The sequence below is a fragment of the Cherax quadricarinatus genome, chromosome 11, assembly GCF_038502225.1.
Source record: "Cherax quadricarinatus isolate ZL_2023a chromosome 11, ASM3850222v1, whole genome shotgun sequence".
Taxonomy (NCBI): Eukaryota; Metazoa; Arthropoda; class Malacostraca; order Decapoda; family Parastacidae; genus Cherax; species Cherax quadricarinatus.
Window position 1 is genome coordinate 55,178,740 of NC_091302.1, and position 17,232 is coordinate 55,195,971.

The 17,232-nt window shown below is 40.3% G+C and overlaps 1 protein-coding gene across 8 annotated transcripts in view; it reads left to right on the forward strand.

Moving 5' to 3' along the window:
- The window catches only part of bark (protein bark beetle), a 227,548-nt gene that overhangs the window by 120,095 nt on the left and 90,221 nt on the right, over positions 1–17,232 (forward strand). For all 8 annotated transcript variants that reach the window (XM_070084174.1, XM_070084172.1, XM_070084173.1 and 5 more), the window contains exons 15-18: positions 161–265; positions 3,147–3,282; positions 7,566–7,686; positions 16,672–16,884. In XM_070084174.1, the coding sequence (XP_069940275.1) occupies positions 161–265; positions 3,147–3,282; positions 7,566–7,686; positions 16,672–16,884 (575 nt within the window). The remainder of the gene's footprint in view (positions 1–160; positions 266–3,146; positions 3,283–7,565; positions 7,687–16,671; positions 16,885–17,232) is intronic.

Below are 17,232 nucleotides of genomic sequence, written 5' to 3' on the forward strand. Positions count from 1 at the left end.
TTGAATCAAAGTTAATATTATTATCTCTTGATCTGTCTAGCTGTTTATCCAACAGTGTTAGTGCATCTTTATATTGAATTCTGGTTGTATCTCTTATTATTCTGACAGATTTACTAGATTACTTTGTTATAATATCTTTTAAATAATAGTAACTTTTCAGACATCGCACTCCAATGTAATTGGGATCCAGGTGCTGAATCCAGTTGTACTCGAGAGCACTGAGGAAATAGTGATATATGATTACCAGAGAATTGTACAGAGTGAGGTAAGAAGTTGGTCTCTCAGGTATTTTATTAAGTTGGCAAATGCTGTTGTGGCTGTTACCTTTAGCAGAAATATAAAATGTGAATACAGTACTATATAGAACATTTTAGCATATATTCCATCTAAATATTGGTAAAATATGCTTTAACATTCCCCACAGTCAAACTTGGTCCAATCACTGGACTTGAGTTTTTATGCTTACTCATTATTAGATGAAAGGAAACTTTTTAATCTGTCCTTTTTGAATTAAAAGCTGGAATTTCACACATGTTAACAGGATAGGTGTAACTGTAGTGAGTATTCCATGAAAGTTACTTATATTGTTATATGAAATGAAAGGAAGTTTGGGAGCAATTAAAATGTTTATGTACAGGGGTATTAGGGATACAGTAGATGTACAGTGGACCCTCGGTTATCGGCCGTAATCCTCCCTCTTCCTCCTCCTCTGAAGCATGTTCCTCAGCTGTGGTCTGTTGTTGTTCCAGATGAAGCTCTTGCTGCTCTTCAGTGGTTAGCTCTTAACTGTGGTCCTCCACGAACTCTTCCACATCCTCGCCACTGACCTCCAACCCCATGGACTTCCCTAAAGACACAATAGATTCCACAACAGGTGTAAGGTCCTCAGGGTCATCCCCAAACCCTTCAAAATCCCTCTCTTGGACATAATCTGGTCACAGTTTTCTCCAAGCAGAGTTCAAAGTCCTGGAAGTCACATTGCATAAGCCTTACCTATAAGGCTTATGCAATGGAGTATACTGAAGTGATTCCTCCAGAACTCTCTTAGGGTCAAATGAGTGTCCGAGATCACTTCAAACCACCTTTGGAACACTGCTTTAGTGGAGAGTTTTTTGAAGTTAGAAATGACCTGCTAGTCTGTGGGCTGGATGAGAGGAGTGGTGTTAGGAGCAAGAGCCTCACTGTTATAAAATGAAAGTCCCTAAACAATTGGTCTTCCAAGTCTGGAGGATGAGCAGGAGCATTGTCCAGTACCAGGAAGCACTTGAGTGTTAATTTAAGTTCCTGGAGGTATTTTTTCACACGGGCCAAACACATCATTGACTCACTCTTTGAAAATGTGCCTTGTGACCCATGCCTTATTATTAGCTTTCCACATCACACACAGTCTATTGTTTTTCTTGAAAATACTGGGATTTTCAGAGTGATACACCAGTAAAGGCTTCACTTTGAAATCTCCACTAGCATTAGCACAGAACAAAAGAGTAAGCCTGTCTTTCAATGGCTTGTGTCCTGGCAGAGCCTTTTTCTTTTGCATAATGTAGGTTCTCTTTGGCATTTTCTATCAAAAGAGGCCTGTTTCATCACAATTGAACAATATTTGGGGGAGGAATCCTTGAGCCTCTACATACACTCTTGAATTCCTTCACAAATTTTTCAGAGCCGCACACTTGTGAGAACTTGTAGCCTCGCCATGCCTTACCACACTGTGTATGCCACTACACTTCTTAAATCTCTCAAACCAACCTTTGCTGGCCCTAAACTCACTAACAGCAGCACTTGTTCCAGGCATTTTCTTTACAAGATCCACATGCAACTGCCTTGCCTTCTCACAAATAATGGACTCCACAACACCATCTCCCGCTAATTGTTTTTCGGTGGTCCACAACAACGATAACTTCTCCATATCTTCCATATTGGTGACCTTGGTTTCATTGGCACATTTACTCCTTTCACAACATTAGCTTCCTTGATTTCTACTTTCTTTGCCAGGATAGAAGTAATTGTTGATTTGTTTTTCCCATACATCCTGGCAAGTTCCAGCACCCGAATACCACTCTCATATTTTTCAGTAACTTCTTTCTTAAATTCCATCATGTTTCTCACTTTCTTTACCAAAAGAACTTTACTAGGGACTTTCTTTGGGGGCCATTGTTACTTATTTCACGGTTGCGCTTGATCAATAACCATGAAAAACAATGGATTATAGCGAAATGTTTGGATGAATGAGCAGAAGCTTCCTCACTCGCCCAGAGACACAGCCAGCCAGCCAGCCAGCCATCCAGCCAGCCAGACTGAAGCGCGAGCAGATGGTGGTGGCTGATTGATGCGTCCCATACGGCCAATTAGCGAAATAATGGCCGATAAGCGAAATAACAGCCGATAACTGGAAACCAAAAACCCGGGCAATAACCGGTTTGGCCGATAAGCGGAACAGCCGATAACGGAGGGTCCACTGTATACTTTGAAGGATGAGGTACTTAAATAAGAAAATATGTAATAAATCTGTAGGAGAAGGAAGGCGGGGTAGGGGTCATCTCCAAAAAGGTTGGAGGGAGGGGGGTAAAGGAGGTTTTGTGGGTGAGAGGCTTGGACTTCCAGCAAGTGTGCATGAGCATTTTAGATAGGAGTGAATGGAGACGAATGGTTTTTGGGACTTGATGAGCTGTTGGAGTGTGAGCAGGGTAATATTTTGTGAAGGGATTAATAAGGGAAACTGGTTAGCCGGACTTGAGTCCTAGAATTGTGAAGTACAGTGACCGCACTTTAAAGGAAGGGTTTGGGATATTCTGGGTTTTTCTTTTTGGGTCACCTTGCCTCAGCGAGAAATGGCCGACTTGTTAAAAAAAAAAAACTTGTAATTATTCAGTACATTATTGCACTTCAAAAAAATTAGGGGAGAACTGCATGTTGAATTCATTAACAGATGTTTTTCATGTTGTAATAACTCATTAATCAAGATGGCACTTATTAGCATGTTTGCCTCAATTCATTCTCCTCCAAACAAAAAAAAAAAAAAAAAAAGAGCCATGAAATTTAGAGACAAATCTATATATACCATATACTGTATGTAACAGTAAAATTTTGCTCTGGATAACTAATATCAAACAAGAAAATATAATCCACTTATATTTTGATCCTTGTAGGATATTGCACGCTGGGATATGCGAAGAGATCAGGTGGCCTTCCCTACAACTTCAAGCAGCTATGCCATAACCATTGAGTACAGTTCAGGCATTTATGCTCTGGGAAATGTTATTTTTGTCCTCACTGCTATTGACAGTAAGTTAAAGAGGGTTAAGTTTTTATAGTTGCTAACTAGATATACACATGTTCACTTGTGTAACTCAATACCACACCATTAATTTATAATTTAAATGGATATACATACACAATATACATTTACTACAATAGTGCTCATGTACAAGGTCTATGGTAAACTATATATTATTTTGTTTCCTTTTTTGGGGGGTGAACCTACTGTGGTAGAAGATGACTAATGTGTAAAAAGAAAATGTGTTTATCAAATTTTGGCTTATTAATAAATGGGCATAAAATAAAATTTAGATACTAAAAGTAATTTTTATTTTTCAGTTAAGCTCAGCATCAATATTATGGCAATAACTAAAATACTTAAAATTGTTGAAAAGTTTTTGAAAAGTTTATAGAAATTATTGCTATACAGTACTGCTCTTTTTTTCCAATGAATATGATGACATTGTGAAGTTATTTTTGAATTTATCTTTTCTAACAAAATCTTCAGTTATTGATGATTGGAAATTTTTTAGTTGTTGCAAATACATACATGCATATGGTTTATGTGTATGACATTCCAGATATATTCTTATTTGCTGATATGTATAACTATTGAGAAGAAGACTACAGATGAGGGCAAGGAAAAGCTCTAAAGGAATCTGCACAAATTGCAAGTGTGGTCAGATAAATGCAAGATCATGAAGATCGAGAAAGGAGCAAGAAAACCAGGAATGAAGTATATATTAGAGCGACAGATGCTGCATACTTCACTTAAAAAGAAAGACCTAAGGGCGAGCATAGTGTCCAATATAATGCCAGAGGCTTACATCAGTCAGATAACCTCTGCTGTGAATGCTCATCTGGCATATCTAAGAGTAGCCTTGAGGAATCCCAACAAAGTCATTTTGGACCCTTCATACAACATATGTTAGGCCTATCTTGGAGTATGCAGCACCAGTTTGGAACCTGCACTAGAAAAAGTGCAGAAGTATGCAAGAAAGCTTGTTCCTGAACTAAGGGACATGAACTATGAGGAGAGGCTAATGGAATTGGACCTAACAACATTGGAGGACAGAAGAACCAGGAAGGGGACATGATAACAACATACAAAATACTTAGGGAAATTGATAAGGTAGACAGGGATAGGCTGTTTGAAAGGTGAGGAACGGGAACTTGGGGATACCGCTGGAAGTTAGTCACAGACAAGCCATAGGGATGTCAGGAAGTATTTCTTCAAGCTCAGACTGATAAGGAAGTGGAATAATCTTGGTGAGGAAATGGTAGAGGCAGGTTTCATGCATAGTTTTAAAGTGCAGGTACGATACGGCATGAGGCTAAGAGGGAGTGAATCTGAAGATTAGCAATTTAAGAGGCAGGACCATGATGTGAGAATCATTCATCCCCTGCAACCACAAGTAGGCAAGTACATACATACATGTATACATACGGATGTGCGGTCCAGAAACTGGCTCCTAGAATTTAACCCTGCCAAATGCAAAGTCATGAAGATCGGAGGAGGGCAAAGAAGACCGCAGACAGAGTATAGGCTAGGAGGCCAAAGGCTGCAAACCTCACTCAAGGAGAAAGACCTAGGAGTGAGTATAATACCGAGTACATCACCAGAAGCACACATTAACCAGATAACTGCTGTGGCATATGGGCGCTTGGCAAACCTGAGAATAGCGTTCTGGTACCTCAGTAAAGAATCGTTCAAGACTTTATACACTGTGTACGTCAGGCCCATACTGGAGTACGCAGCACTAGTTTGGAACCCACATCTGGTCAAACACGTCAAGAAATTAGAGAAAGTGCAAAGGTTTGCAACAAGGCTAGTTCCAGAACTAAGGAAAATGTCTTACGAAGAAAGGTTAAGGGAAATCGGTCTGACAACACTGGAGGACAGGAGGGTCAGGGGAGACATGATAATGACATACAAAATATTGCATGGAATAGACAAGGTGGACAGAGACAGGATGTTCCACAGATGGGACACAGAAACAAGGGGTCACAATTGGAAGCTGAAGACTCAGATGAGTCAAGGGGATGTTAGGAAGTATTTCTTCAGTCATAGAGTAGTTAGGAAGTGGAATAGTCTGGCAAGCGATGTAGTGGAGGCAGGAACTATACATAGTTTTAAGACGAGGTATGATAAAGCTCATGGAGCAGGGGGAGAGAGGACCTAGTAGTGGTCAGTGAAGAGGCGGGGCCAGGAGCTGAGTCTTGACCCCTGCAACCACAATTAGGTGAGTACAGAATGGGGAAGAGTAACAGGTACCACAGGGATTGATATTAGAGTCAGTTCTGTTTCTGGTTTATGCAAATGACATAACAGATGGGATTAAGTCAGATGACTATATACACTGATGATGTAAAACTAATGATAGGAATTCAGACAGATGAGGATGGAAAAGGTTCCTGAAAATGGATCCAGACAAACTGCAGAGCTGGTTAGATAAGTTGTTGCTTTGAATTCAACCCCAGGAAATGCAATGTTATGAAAATTGGGGAAGGGGCCAGAAGACCTTGCTAGGTCACTGTGTGGGGAAGACCCAGTGAGCCTGCATGTACCTGTGATCTAGACCAGATGACATGGAGTATAAACATAGGGGACAGAGGCTGCTTACCTCATTCAGAGAGTACCTGGGAGCAAGCATAGTATGTAGCATATTGCAAGAGGCTCTGATCAACAGAATAACCTTTGCAAATCTGAGAGTGGCCTTCAGGAATTTTAACAAATAATCATTCTGTGTGATGTATACAACTTATGCCAAGCCCATCTTGGAGCAGACATCTGCATGGAACCTACACCTGAGGAAGCATGTTAAGAAACTGGAAAAAATGTAGAAATATGCAATGAGACTAGTGCCTGTGCTAAGGGTTACAAGTTATGAAGAGAAGCTAAAGTAATTGAATCTAACAACCCTAGAGGACAGAAGAATTAGGAGAGAGTAAATCTGGCAAGTGGCAAGTTAAGAGGCAGAACCAGGAGCAAAGACTTGATCCCTGCAACTACATATAGGTTAGTACATAAATACAGTGGACCCCTGCCTTACGATATTAATCCGTTCCTGAGAGCTCATCGTAAACCGAAATTATTGTTAGCTGAATTAATTTTTCCCATGAGAAATATTGGAAATCAAATTAATCCATTCCTCACACCCCAAAGTATGAAAAAAAAAATTTTTTTACCACATGAAATATTAATTTTAATACACACAAACTGAAGAAGACATGCACAATTACTACTCTATTAAGAATAGAATACGTACATGACACTTACCTTTATCGAAGATCTGGTGATGATTGATGGGATGGGAGGAGGGGAGAGTGTGGAAGTTATTGTTTAGAAGGGGAATCCCCTTCCATTAGGACTTGAGGTAGCAAGTCCTTTTCCAGGGTTACTTCCCTTCTTCTTTTAACCCCTATACGATCCAAACGTATATATACGTTCACTCGTGTAGCGCCCCAAATTTTTTGAGAAAAAAAAATTTTTTTTTTTTAATAGGAAAAAAGAGCATATGGTACCCAGGCGTCCCCAATTATTTTAATATGGTGCACAGTGAGTGCGCACACCCATTCTCTCATTTCTAGGTGACTCAGGCTTATCGTGGCAGTTACCTGGAGTGTTGAATGAATGACAAAGAAAACGTATATATGCATTTGGGGTGCTACGCACGCGAACGCATATATACGTTTGGACCGTTTAAGGGTTAATGCCACTAGGATCAGCTTGAGAGTCACTGGACCTCTGTCGCACAACAAATCTGTCCATAGAGCTCTGTACCTTCCGTTCCTTTAAGACTTCCCTAAACTGGGCCATAACATTGTCATTGTACAGGCTGCCAACACGGCTTGCAGTAGCTGTCAGGGTGATTTTCATCCGTAAAGGTTTGGAGTTCAACCCACTTTGCACACATTTCCTTCATCTCTTTTTTCAATTCCATACTAATTCTCACCCTTTTTACCACAGGGATGGCACTAGAAGCTTTCTTGGGGTCCATGGTGACTTATTTTGGAGTTACAAGCACTAAAAACACTGGGATAATGTGAAATGTACCGAATGTATGCGTAGATGCGACCGCACTGGCTGGCTTGTAAACACTGGCGCTGAGGCCACACATGGGACGTCGTGGACGAATCACGTAAGGCGAGTTTTTTATCGTGAGGCGAGGCAAAATTTTTGCGTTCAAATGCTTCGTATGGCAGATTTAACGTAACAAGATGCATTCGTAAGGCGGGGGTCCACTGTACTTACATATGGTACATGCATACACATAATATATATGTAAAACTGTATTTCTCTTCTTCAGGAAGAGACATTGCCCAGGCTGGAGACCTGCGAAACTTCCGTGCCAAGTGGCCTACTGTATACATTGATAAAACACAGATTCGTGAAAATGATATTGGTGTCTCTACTTTGCATTATAACAGGTACAGTAGTTTTATATACGTACTATAGATATACTAAGCTGTTGTTAATTTGAAGCCGCACTAAAGCTGTATTTTTTTCTCAATAAGTTGGCCGTCTCCCACTGAGGCAGGATGACCCAAAAAGAAAGAAATTCCCCAAAAAGAAAATACTTTCATCATCATTCAGCACTTTCACCTCACTCACACATAATCACTGTTTGCAGAGGCGCTCAGATATGACAGTTTAGAAGTCCTTCCAAACTGTCAATATCCTAGACCCCTCCTTTAAAGTGCAGGCATTTTACTTCCAGGACTCAAGTCCGGCTAACCGGTTTCCCTAAATCCCTTCACTAAATATTACCCCTCTCACACTCCAACAGCTCGTCAGGTTCCAAAAACCGTTCATCTCTATTCGCTCCTATCTAACACACTCACACATGCTGGAAGTCCAAGCCCCTCACCCACAAAACTTCCTTTACTCCCTCCCTCCAACATTTTCGAGGACGACCTCTACCCCTCCCTTCTTCCCCCTACTACAGATTTATACGCTCCAACTCATTCTACTTTGATCCATTCTCTCTAAATGACCAGACCACCTCAATAGCCTCTCTTCAGCCCTCTGACTAATACTTTTATTAACTCCACACCTTCTCCTAATTTCCACACACTGAATTCTCTGCATAATATATACACCACACATGTCCCTTAGACAGGACATTTCCTCTGCCTCCTGCCGCCTCCTCGCTGCAGCATTTACAACCCAAGCTTCTTCCATACTCCCTCTCTCCAGTGTAATATCCCATTTTTCTTTATCTAAATCATTTGATATCCTTATCCTCTTACTTATCTATATTCACTTTCAACTTTCTGCCTTTACACACCATCCCAAACTCGTCCACTAACCTTTGCAACTTTTCTTTAGAATCTCCCATAAGCACAGTATCATCAGCAAAAAGTAACTGTGTCAATTCCTATTTTGTACTTGATTCCCCATAATTTAATCCCACCCCTCTCCCCAACACCCTAGCATTTACTTCTTTTACAACCCCATCTATAAATATATTAAACAACCATGGTGACATTACACATCCCTGTCTAAGACCTACTTTTACTGGGAAGTAGTCTCCCTCTCTCCTACATACCCTAACCTGAGCCTCACTTACAGCATTTAGTAACTTACTACCTATTCCATACACTTGCAACATCTGTCACATTGCTCCCCTAGCCACTCTAAATACTGTTCACATATTTGCTTCAGTGTAAACACTTGATCTACACATATCTCCTACCCACTCTAAAGCCTCCTTGCTCATCTGCATTCCTACTCTCTGTCTTACCTCTAATTTTTTTCAATAATAATTACTGTACACTACCTGGTATACTCAGTAAACTTATTACCTCATAATTTTTACAGTCTCTTTTGTCTCGCTTCCCTTTATATAAAGGAACTATACATGCTCTCTACCAATTCCTAGGTACCTTCCCCTCTTCCATACTTTTATTAAACAAAAATACCAACCACTCCAACAGAATGTAGGATTGCGGATGAGCAGGGAGGCTTCAGAGTGGGTAGGGGATGTGTAGATCAAGTGTTTACATTGAAGCATATATGTGAACAGTATTTAGATAAAGGTAGGGAAGTTTTTATTGCATTTATGGATTTAGAAAAGGCATATGATAGAGTGGATAGAGGAGCAATTTGGCAGATGTTGCAAGTATATAGAATAGGTGGTAAGTTACTAAATGCTGTTAAGAGTTTTTATGAGGATAGTGAGGCTCAGGTTAGGGTGTGTAGAAGAGAGGGAGAATACTTCCCGGTAAAAGTAGGTCTTAGACAGGGATGTGTAATGTCACCATGGTTGTTTAATATATTTATAGATGGGGTTGTAAAAGAAGTAAATGCTAGGGTGTTCGGGAGAGGGGTGGGATTAAATTATGCGGAATCAAATTCAAAATGGGAATTGACACAGTTACTTTTTGCTGATGATACTGTGCTTATGGGAGATTCTAAAGAAAAATTGCAAAGGTTAGTGGATGAGTTTGGGAATGTGTGCAAAGGTAGAAAGTTGAAAGTGAACATAGAAAAGAGTAAGGTGATGAGGGTATCAAATGATTTAGATAAAGAAAAATTGGATATCAAATTGGGGAGGAGGAGTATGGAAGAAGTGAATGTTTTCAGATACTTGGGAGTTGATGTGTCGGCGGATGGATTTATGAAGGATGAGGTTAATCATAGAATTGATAAGGGAAAAAAGGTGAGTGGTGCGTTGAGGTATATGTGGAGTCAAAAAACGTTATCTATAGAGGCAAAGAAGGGAATGTATGAAAGTATAGTAGTACCAACACTCTTATATGGATGTGAAGCTTGGGTGGTAAATGCAGCAGCGAGGAGACGGTTGGAGGCAGTGGAGATGTCCTGTCTAAGGGCAATGTGTGGTGTAAATATTATGCAGAAAATTCGGAGTGTGGAAATTAGGAGAAGGTGTGGAGTTAATAAAAGCATTAGTCAGAGGGCAGAAGAGGGGTTGTTGAGGTGGTTTGGTCATTTAGAGAGAATGGATCAAAGTAGAATGACATGGAAAGCATATAAATCTATAGGGGAAGGAAGGAGGGGTAGGGGTCGTCCTCGAAAGGGTTGGAGAGAGGGGGTAAAGGAGGTTTTGTGGGCGAGGGGCTTGGACTTCCAGCAAGCGTGCATGAGCGTGTTAGATAGGAGTGAATGGAGACGAATGGTACTTGGGACCTGACGATCTGTTGGAGTGTGAGCAGGGTAATATTTAGTGAAGGGATTCAGGGAAACCGGTTATTTTCATATAGTCGGACTTGAGTCCTGGAAATGGGAAGTACAATGCCTGCACTTTAAAGGAGGGGTTTGGGATATTGGCAGTTTGGAGGGATATGTTGTGTATCTTTATATTTGTATGCTTCTAAACTGTTGTATTCTGAGCACCTCTGCAAAAACAGTGATAATGTGTGAGTGTGGTGAAAGTGTTGAATGATGATGAAAGCATTTTCTTTTTGGGGATTTTCTTTCTTTTTTGGGTCACCCTGCCTCGGTGGGAGACGGCCGACTTGTTGAAAAAAAAAACAAAAAAAAAACCAACCACTCCAACACAATATTCCCCCGTGCTTGTAACATTTCTGTCATGATCTCGTCAGTTCCAGCTGCTTTACTCCCTTTCATTGTACGTAATGTCTCGTGCACCTCCCCCACACTCACATTCTGCTCTTCTTCACTCCTAAAAGCTGTTATACCTCTCTGACCAGTGCATGAAATTACTGCCTCCCTTTCTTCATCGACATTTAAAAGTTCCTCAGAATATTCTCGATATCTACCCAATACCTCCAGCTCCCCATCTACTAACTTCCCTACTCTGTTTTTTACTGACAGATCCATTCATTCCCTAGGCTTTCTTAACTTGTTTAACTCCAAAATTTTTTCTTATTTTCATTAAAATTTCTTGACAGTGCCTCTCCCACTATCATCTGCTTTCCCTTTGGACTCTCTCATCACTTTCTTCACCTTTCTTTTACTCTCCATATACTCGGCTCTTCTTACAACACTTCTGCTTTGTAAAAACCTCTCAAAAGCTACCTTTTTCTCTTTTATCACACCCTTTACCTCATCATTCCACCAATCACTCCTCTTTCCTTCTGCACCCACCCTTCTTTAGCCACAAACTTCTGCCCCACATTCTAATACTGCATTTTTAAAACTGTCCCAACCCTCTTCAGCCCATCCACCTTTCTGCCAATAGTTGCTTATATCTCACCCTACTTCCTCCTCCCTTAGTTTATACACTTTCACCTCTCTTACTTGCTGTTCCCCTCAAGGAAGGTTCCTTGATGTTGGTGAGGGGCTCTTGATTTAGGGAATTGGATTTGTGCTCCAGTTCCCCGAATTAAGCCTGAATGCCTTCCACATCCCCCCCCCCAGGCGCTGTATAATCCTCCGGGTTTAGCGCTTCCCCCTTGATTATAATAATAAATAATAATTACTTGCTGTTGCCATTTTCCTTATGTCTCATCTACCTCTTATTCTAACTGTAGCTACAACTAAATAATGATCCGATATATCAGTTGCCCCTCTATAACATGTGCATCCTGAAGCCTACCCATCAACCTTTTATCCACCAATACATAATCTAACAAACTACTTTCATTATGTGCTATATCATACCTCGTATACTTACTTATCCTCTTTCTCGTAAAATATGTATTACTTATTACCAAACCTCTTTCTACACATAGCTCAATTAAAGGCTTCCCATTTTCATTTACCCCTGGCACCCCAGATTTACCTACTTCTCCCTCCACAACATTTTTACCCACTTCAGCATTGAGATCCTCAACCACAAGTACTCTCTCACTTGGTTCAAAACTCCTCATGCACTCAATATTTCCCAAAATCTCACTCTCTCCTCTACACTTTTCTCTTCTCCAGGTTCATAAACACTTACTATAACCCACTTTTCACATCCAACCCTTATTTTACATCACATTATTTATTATTATTATCACACTGGCCGATTCCCACCAAGGCAGGGTGGCCCGAAAAAGAAAAACTTTCACCATCATTCACTCCATCACTGTCTTGCCAGAAGGGTGCTTTACACTACAGTTTTTAAACTGCAACATTAACACCCCTCCTTCAGAGTGCAGGCACTGTACTTCCCATCTCCAGGACTCAAGTCCGGCCTGCCGGTTTCCCTGAATCCCTTCATAAATGTTACTTTGCTCACACTCCAACAGCACGTCAAGTATTAAAAACCATTTGTCTCCATTCACTCCTATCAAACACGCTCACGCATGCCTGCTGGAAGTCCAAGCCCCTCGCACACAAAACCTCCTTTACCCCCTCCCTCCAACCCTTCCTAGGCCGACCCCTACCCCGCCTTCCTTCCACTACAGACTGATACACTCTTGAAGTCATTCTGTTTCGCTCCATTCTCTCTACATGTCCGAACCACCTCAACAACCCTTCCTCAGCCCTCTGGACAACAGTTTTGGTAATCCCGCACCTCCTCCTAACTTCCAAACTACGAATTCTCTGCATTATATTCACACCACACATTGCCCTCAGACACGACATCTCCACTGCCTCCAGCCTTCTCCTCGCTGCAACATTCATCACCCACGCTTCACACCCATATAAGAGCGTTGGTAAAACTATACTCTCATACATTCCCCTCTTTGCCTCCAAGGACAAAGTTCTTTGTCTCCACAGACTCCTAAGTGCACCACTCACTCTTTTTCCCTCATCAATTCTATGATTCACCTCATCTTTCATAGACCCATCCGCTGACACGTCCACTCCCAAATATCTGAATACGTTCACCTCCTCCATACTCTCTCCCTCCAATCTGATATTCAATCTTTCATCACCTAATCTTTTTGTTATCCTCATAACCTTACTCTTTCCTGTATTCACCTTTAATTTTCTTCTTTTGCACACCCTACCAAATTCATCCACCAATCTCTGCAACTTCTCTTCAGAATCTCCCAAGAGCACAGTGTCATCAGCAAAGAGCAGCTGTGACAACTCCCACTTTGTGTGTGATTCTTTATCTTTTAACTCCACGCCTCTTGCCAAGACCCTCGCATTTACTTCTCTTACAACCCCATCTATAAATATATTAAACAACCACGGTGACATCACACATCCTTGTCTAAGGCCTACTTTTACTGGGAAATAATTTCCCTCTTTCCTACATACTCTAACTTGAGCCTCACTATCCTCGTAAAAACTCTTCACTGCTTTCAGTAACCTACCTCCTACACCATACACTTGCAACATCTGCCACATTGCCCCCCTATCCACCCTGTCATACGCCTTTTCCAAATCCATAAATGCCACAAAGACCTCTTTAGCCTTATCTAAATACTGTTCACTTATATGTTTCACTGTAAACACCTGGTCCACACATCCCCTACCTTTCCTAAAGCCTCCTTGTTCATCTGCTATCCTATTCTCCGTCTTACTCTTAATTCTTTCAATTATAACTCTACCATACACTTTACCAGGTACACTCAACAGACTTATCCCCCTATAATTTTTGCACTCTCTTTTGTCCCCTTTGCCTTTATACAAAGGAACTATGCATGCTCTCTGCCAATCCCTAGGTACCTTACCCTCTTCCATACATTTATTAAATAATTGCACCAACCACTCCAAAACTATATCCCCACCTGCTTTTAACATTTCTATCTTTATCCCATCAATCCCGGCTGCCGTACCCCCTTTCATTTTACCTACTGCCTCACGAACTTCCCCCACACTCACAACTGGCTCTTCCTCACTCCTACAAGATGTTATTCCTCCTTGCCCTATACACGAAATCACAGCTTCCCTATCTTCATCAACATTTAACAATTCCTCAAAATATTCCCTCCATCTTCCCAATACCTCTAACTCTCCATTTAATAACTCTCCTCTCCTATTTTTAACTGACAAATCCATTTGTTCTCTAGGCTTTCTTAACTTGTTAATCTCACTCCAAAACTTTTTCTTATTTTCAACAAAATTTGTTGATAACATCTCACCCACTCTCTCATTTGCTCTCTTTTTACATTGCTTCACCACTCTCTTAACTTCTCTCTTTTTCTCCATATACTCTTCCCTCCTTGCATCACTTCTACTTTGTAAAAACTTCTCATATGCTAACTTTTTCTCCCTTACTACTCTCTTTACATCATCATTCCACCAATCGCTCCTCTTCCCTCCTGCACCCACTTTCCTGTAACCACAAACTTCTGCTGAACACTCTAACACTACATTTTTAAACCTACCCCATACCTCTTCGACCCCATTGCCTATGCTCTCATTAGCCCATCTATCCTCCAATAGCTGTTTATATCTTACCCTAACTGCCTCCTCTTTTAGTTTATAAACCTTCACCTCTCTCTTCCCTGATGCTTCTATTCTCCTTGTATCCCATCTACCTTTTACTCTCAGTGTAGCTACAACTAGAAAGTGATCTGATATATCTGTGGCCCCTCTATAAACATGTACATCCTGAAGTCTACTCAACAGTCTTTTATCTACCAATACATAATCCAACAAACTACTGTCATTTCGCCCTACATCATATCGTGTATACTTATTTATCCTCTTTTTCTTAAAATATGTATTACCTATAACTAAACCCCTTTTTATACAAAGTTCAATCAAAGGGCTCCCATTATCATTTACACCTGGCACCCCAAACTTATCTACCACACCCTCTCTAAAAGTTTCTCCTACTTTAGCATTCAAGTCCCCTACCACAATTACTCTCTCACTCGGTTCAAAGGCTCCTATACATTCACTTAACATCTCCCAAAATCTCTCTCTCTCCTCTGCATTCCTCTCTTCTCCAGGTGCATACACGCTTATTATGACCCACTTCTCGCATCCAACCTTTACTTTAATCCACATAATTCTTGAATTTACACATTCATATTCTCTTTTCTCCTTCCATAACTGATCATTTAACATTACTGCTACCCCTTCCTTTGCTCTAACTCTCTCAGATACTCCAGATTTAATCCCATTTATTTCCCCCCACTGAAACTCTCCTACCCCCTTCAGCTTTGTTTCGCTTAGGGCCAGGACATCCAACTTCTTTTCATTCATAACATCAGCAATCATCATAATCCTTGCATTTATACATTTATATTCCTTATTTTCCTGCCATAACTTATCATTCAACATTATTGCTACTCCTTCTTTAGCTCTAACTCTGTTTGAAACCCCTGACCTAATTCCATTTATTTCTCCCCACTGAAACTCTCCTACCCACTTCAGCTTTGTTTCACTTAAAGCCAGGACATCCAGCTTCTTCTCATTCATAACATCCACAATCATATCATTCGCACAACATCCACGCACATTCGAACATCCCACTCTGACGGTTATAATCTAGTTGTCTTTTTAGTAAGCTATACGGAAAAAGGGGTTACAAGCCCATTGTTCCTGGCATTTTAGTTGACTTTTACAACACGCATGGCTTACAGAGGAAAGATTCTTATCCCATAGATATGAAAGGAAAAACAATAAGACTAAGAACTATATACCATACTATATACTGTCTATACTGTACTTACCGATTTGTTTTTGCAATGATTAAGTCTTTGCAGGTGGCTTTGCCTCTTAAGCTTTGTCAACCAGCATTACTGATTTCTGGCCTCCAAGTCCTATCATTCCTACTCCTTGAACTGTGTATGGAACTTACTTCATATATTTCCACTGAGTTTTTCCATTTCCTACTACTTTGAGACTGAAAAAAAGTGCTTATTTCATCCCTGTCCTTTTAACTTTTTAGAAGCATCTGTGATAGCGGTAACAATACGGAAGTGCAGAAAGTTATAACATATCTGCCAGGTTGACACATGAACACTCATCGTACCTCCCACCTCAGGACAATGCCATCAGACGACCGTAACTCGAGGACCAAACACCTCTTAAGGCTGAGGGACTGATTTTCTTGTCTTTCTTTGCCTCCAGTACATAATCTCTGTACTGAACTGAAAAAGCCACTGATTGGCAATGTGTCTTCATAACACAGATACTGTAAACTGTTAATGTAATTGATCATATTGTAAAGAGTCTGTCCCTGTCTGCCCTATCAGTTTCTCTTATTACCTTTGGTGTTGTAATCATATTTTTCCTAAACTTTGTTTTATAAGGCTGTCACAGTCAGTTCCGTTAGTATTCTTATATTGCAAACCCATCACTATTAACGGTAGTCTCATTACTAACATTTGGGTATAATCAAATTTTTAATATGTATTTGTTCAAGGGGGAAGATTCTAAACTGATGCTGCATATTCTAAGATGGGCATGATGTGTGTTGAATAGTTTCTCTGGCAATGTGTTCAGAGTGATGTTTGCTCTCAAATCCTCTTCTTTCATCAAATTTATGTTCAGAATTCAATTAAACTAATCAAGTCATTATTATATTATGCCAGTAATCCTTACTGTTGAAACCATCCAGTTTTTACAATAATGAAACTTTTATTCAACAGATATCTCACAGATGATGAAGATCATCTTCTGCGATGTGCCAATGAGAGTTTCATTGTAGTTAATTCTCAAATTACAAAGAATCAGAACCAGGCAGTGTATACACTCTCACCCTTCAGAGTCAGAATGGATAATAATGACATTGGAGAGATAACGTTTATGTTTAATGGTACTACTATATCAGGCAATGGCAGAGGCATTGATCAGTACAGTTGGTAAGTGTACCTGATATACTGTATGTTCAAAATAAAATGTTTGTCCTTAATAATATACATACTTTGACTTGTCTTCAGTTTTGGTAGTGTACAGTCTTTTCTGTTCTTCAAAGAAAATCAGTATTATCAAGTTGCCTGAAGGACCAGATGATACACTAATTCCTGTTTGTAATCTACGGAACTTAATATTTCTTTAGTCATTCATGGGCTGGTTAGTCTGAGTTTTTTATTCTTTTTGTTGGTGTGTCACACACACTACATGGCTCCAACTGTAATTCAGGTCTTAAATTTGTTGGTTGTCAGTTGTGACAATATGTGTCATCAGATGCATCTGTTGTGTTTATGGTA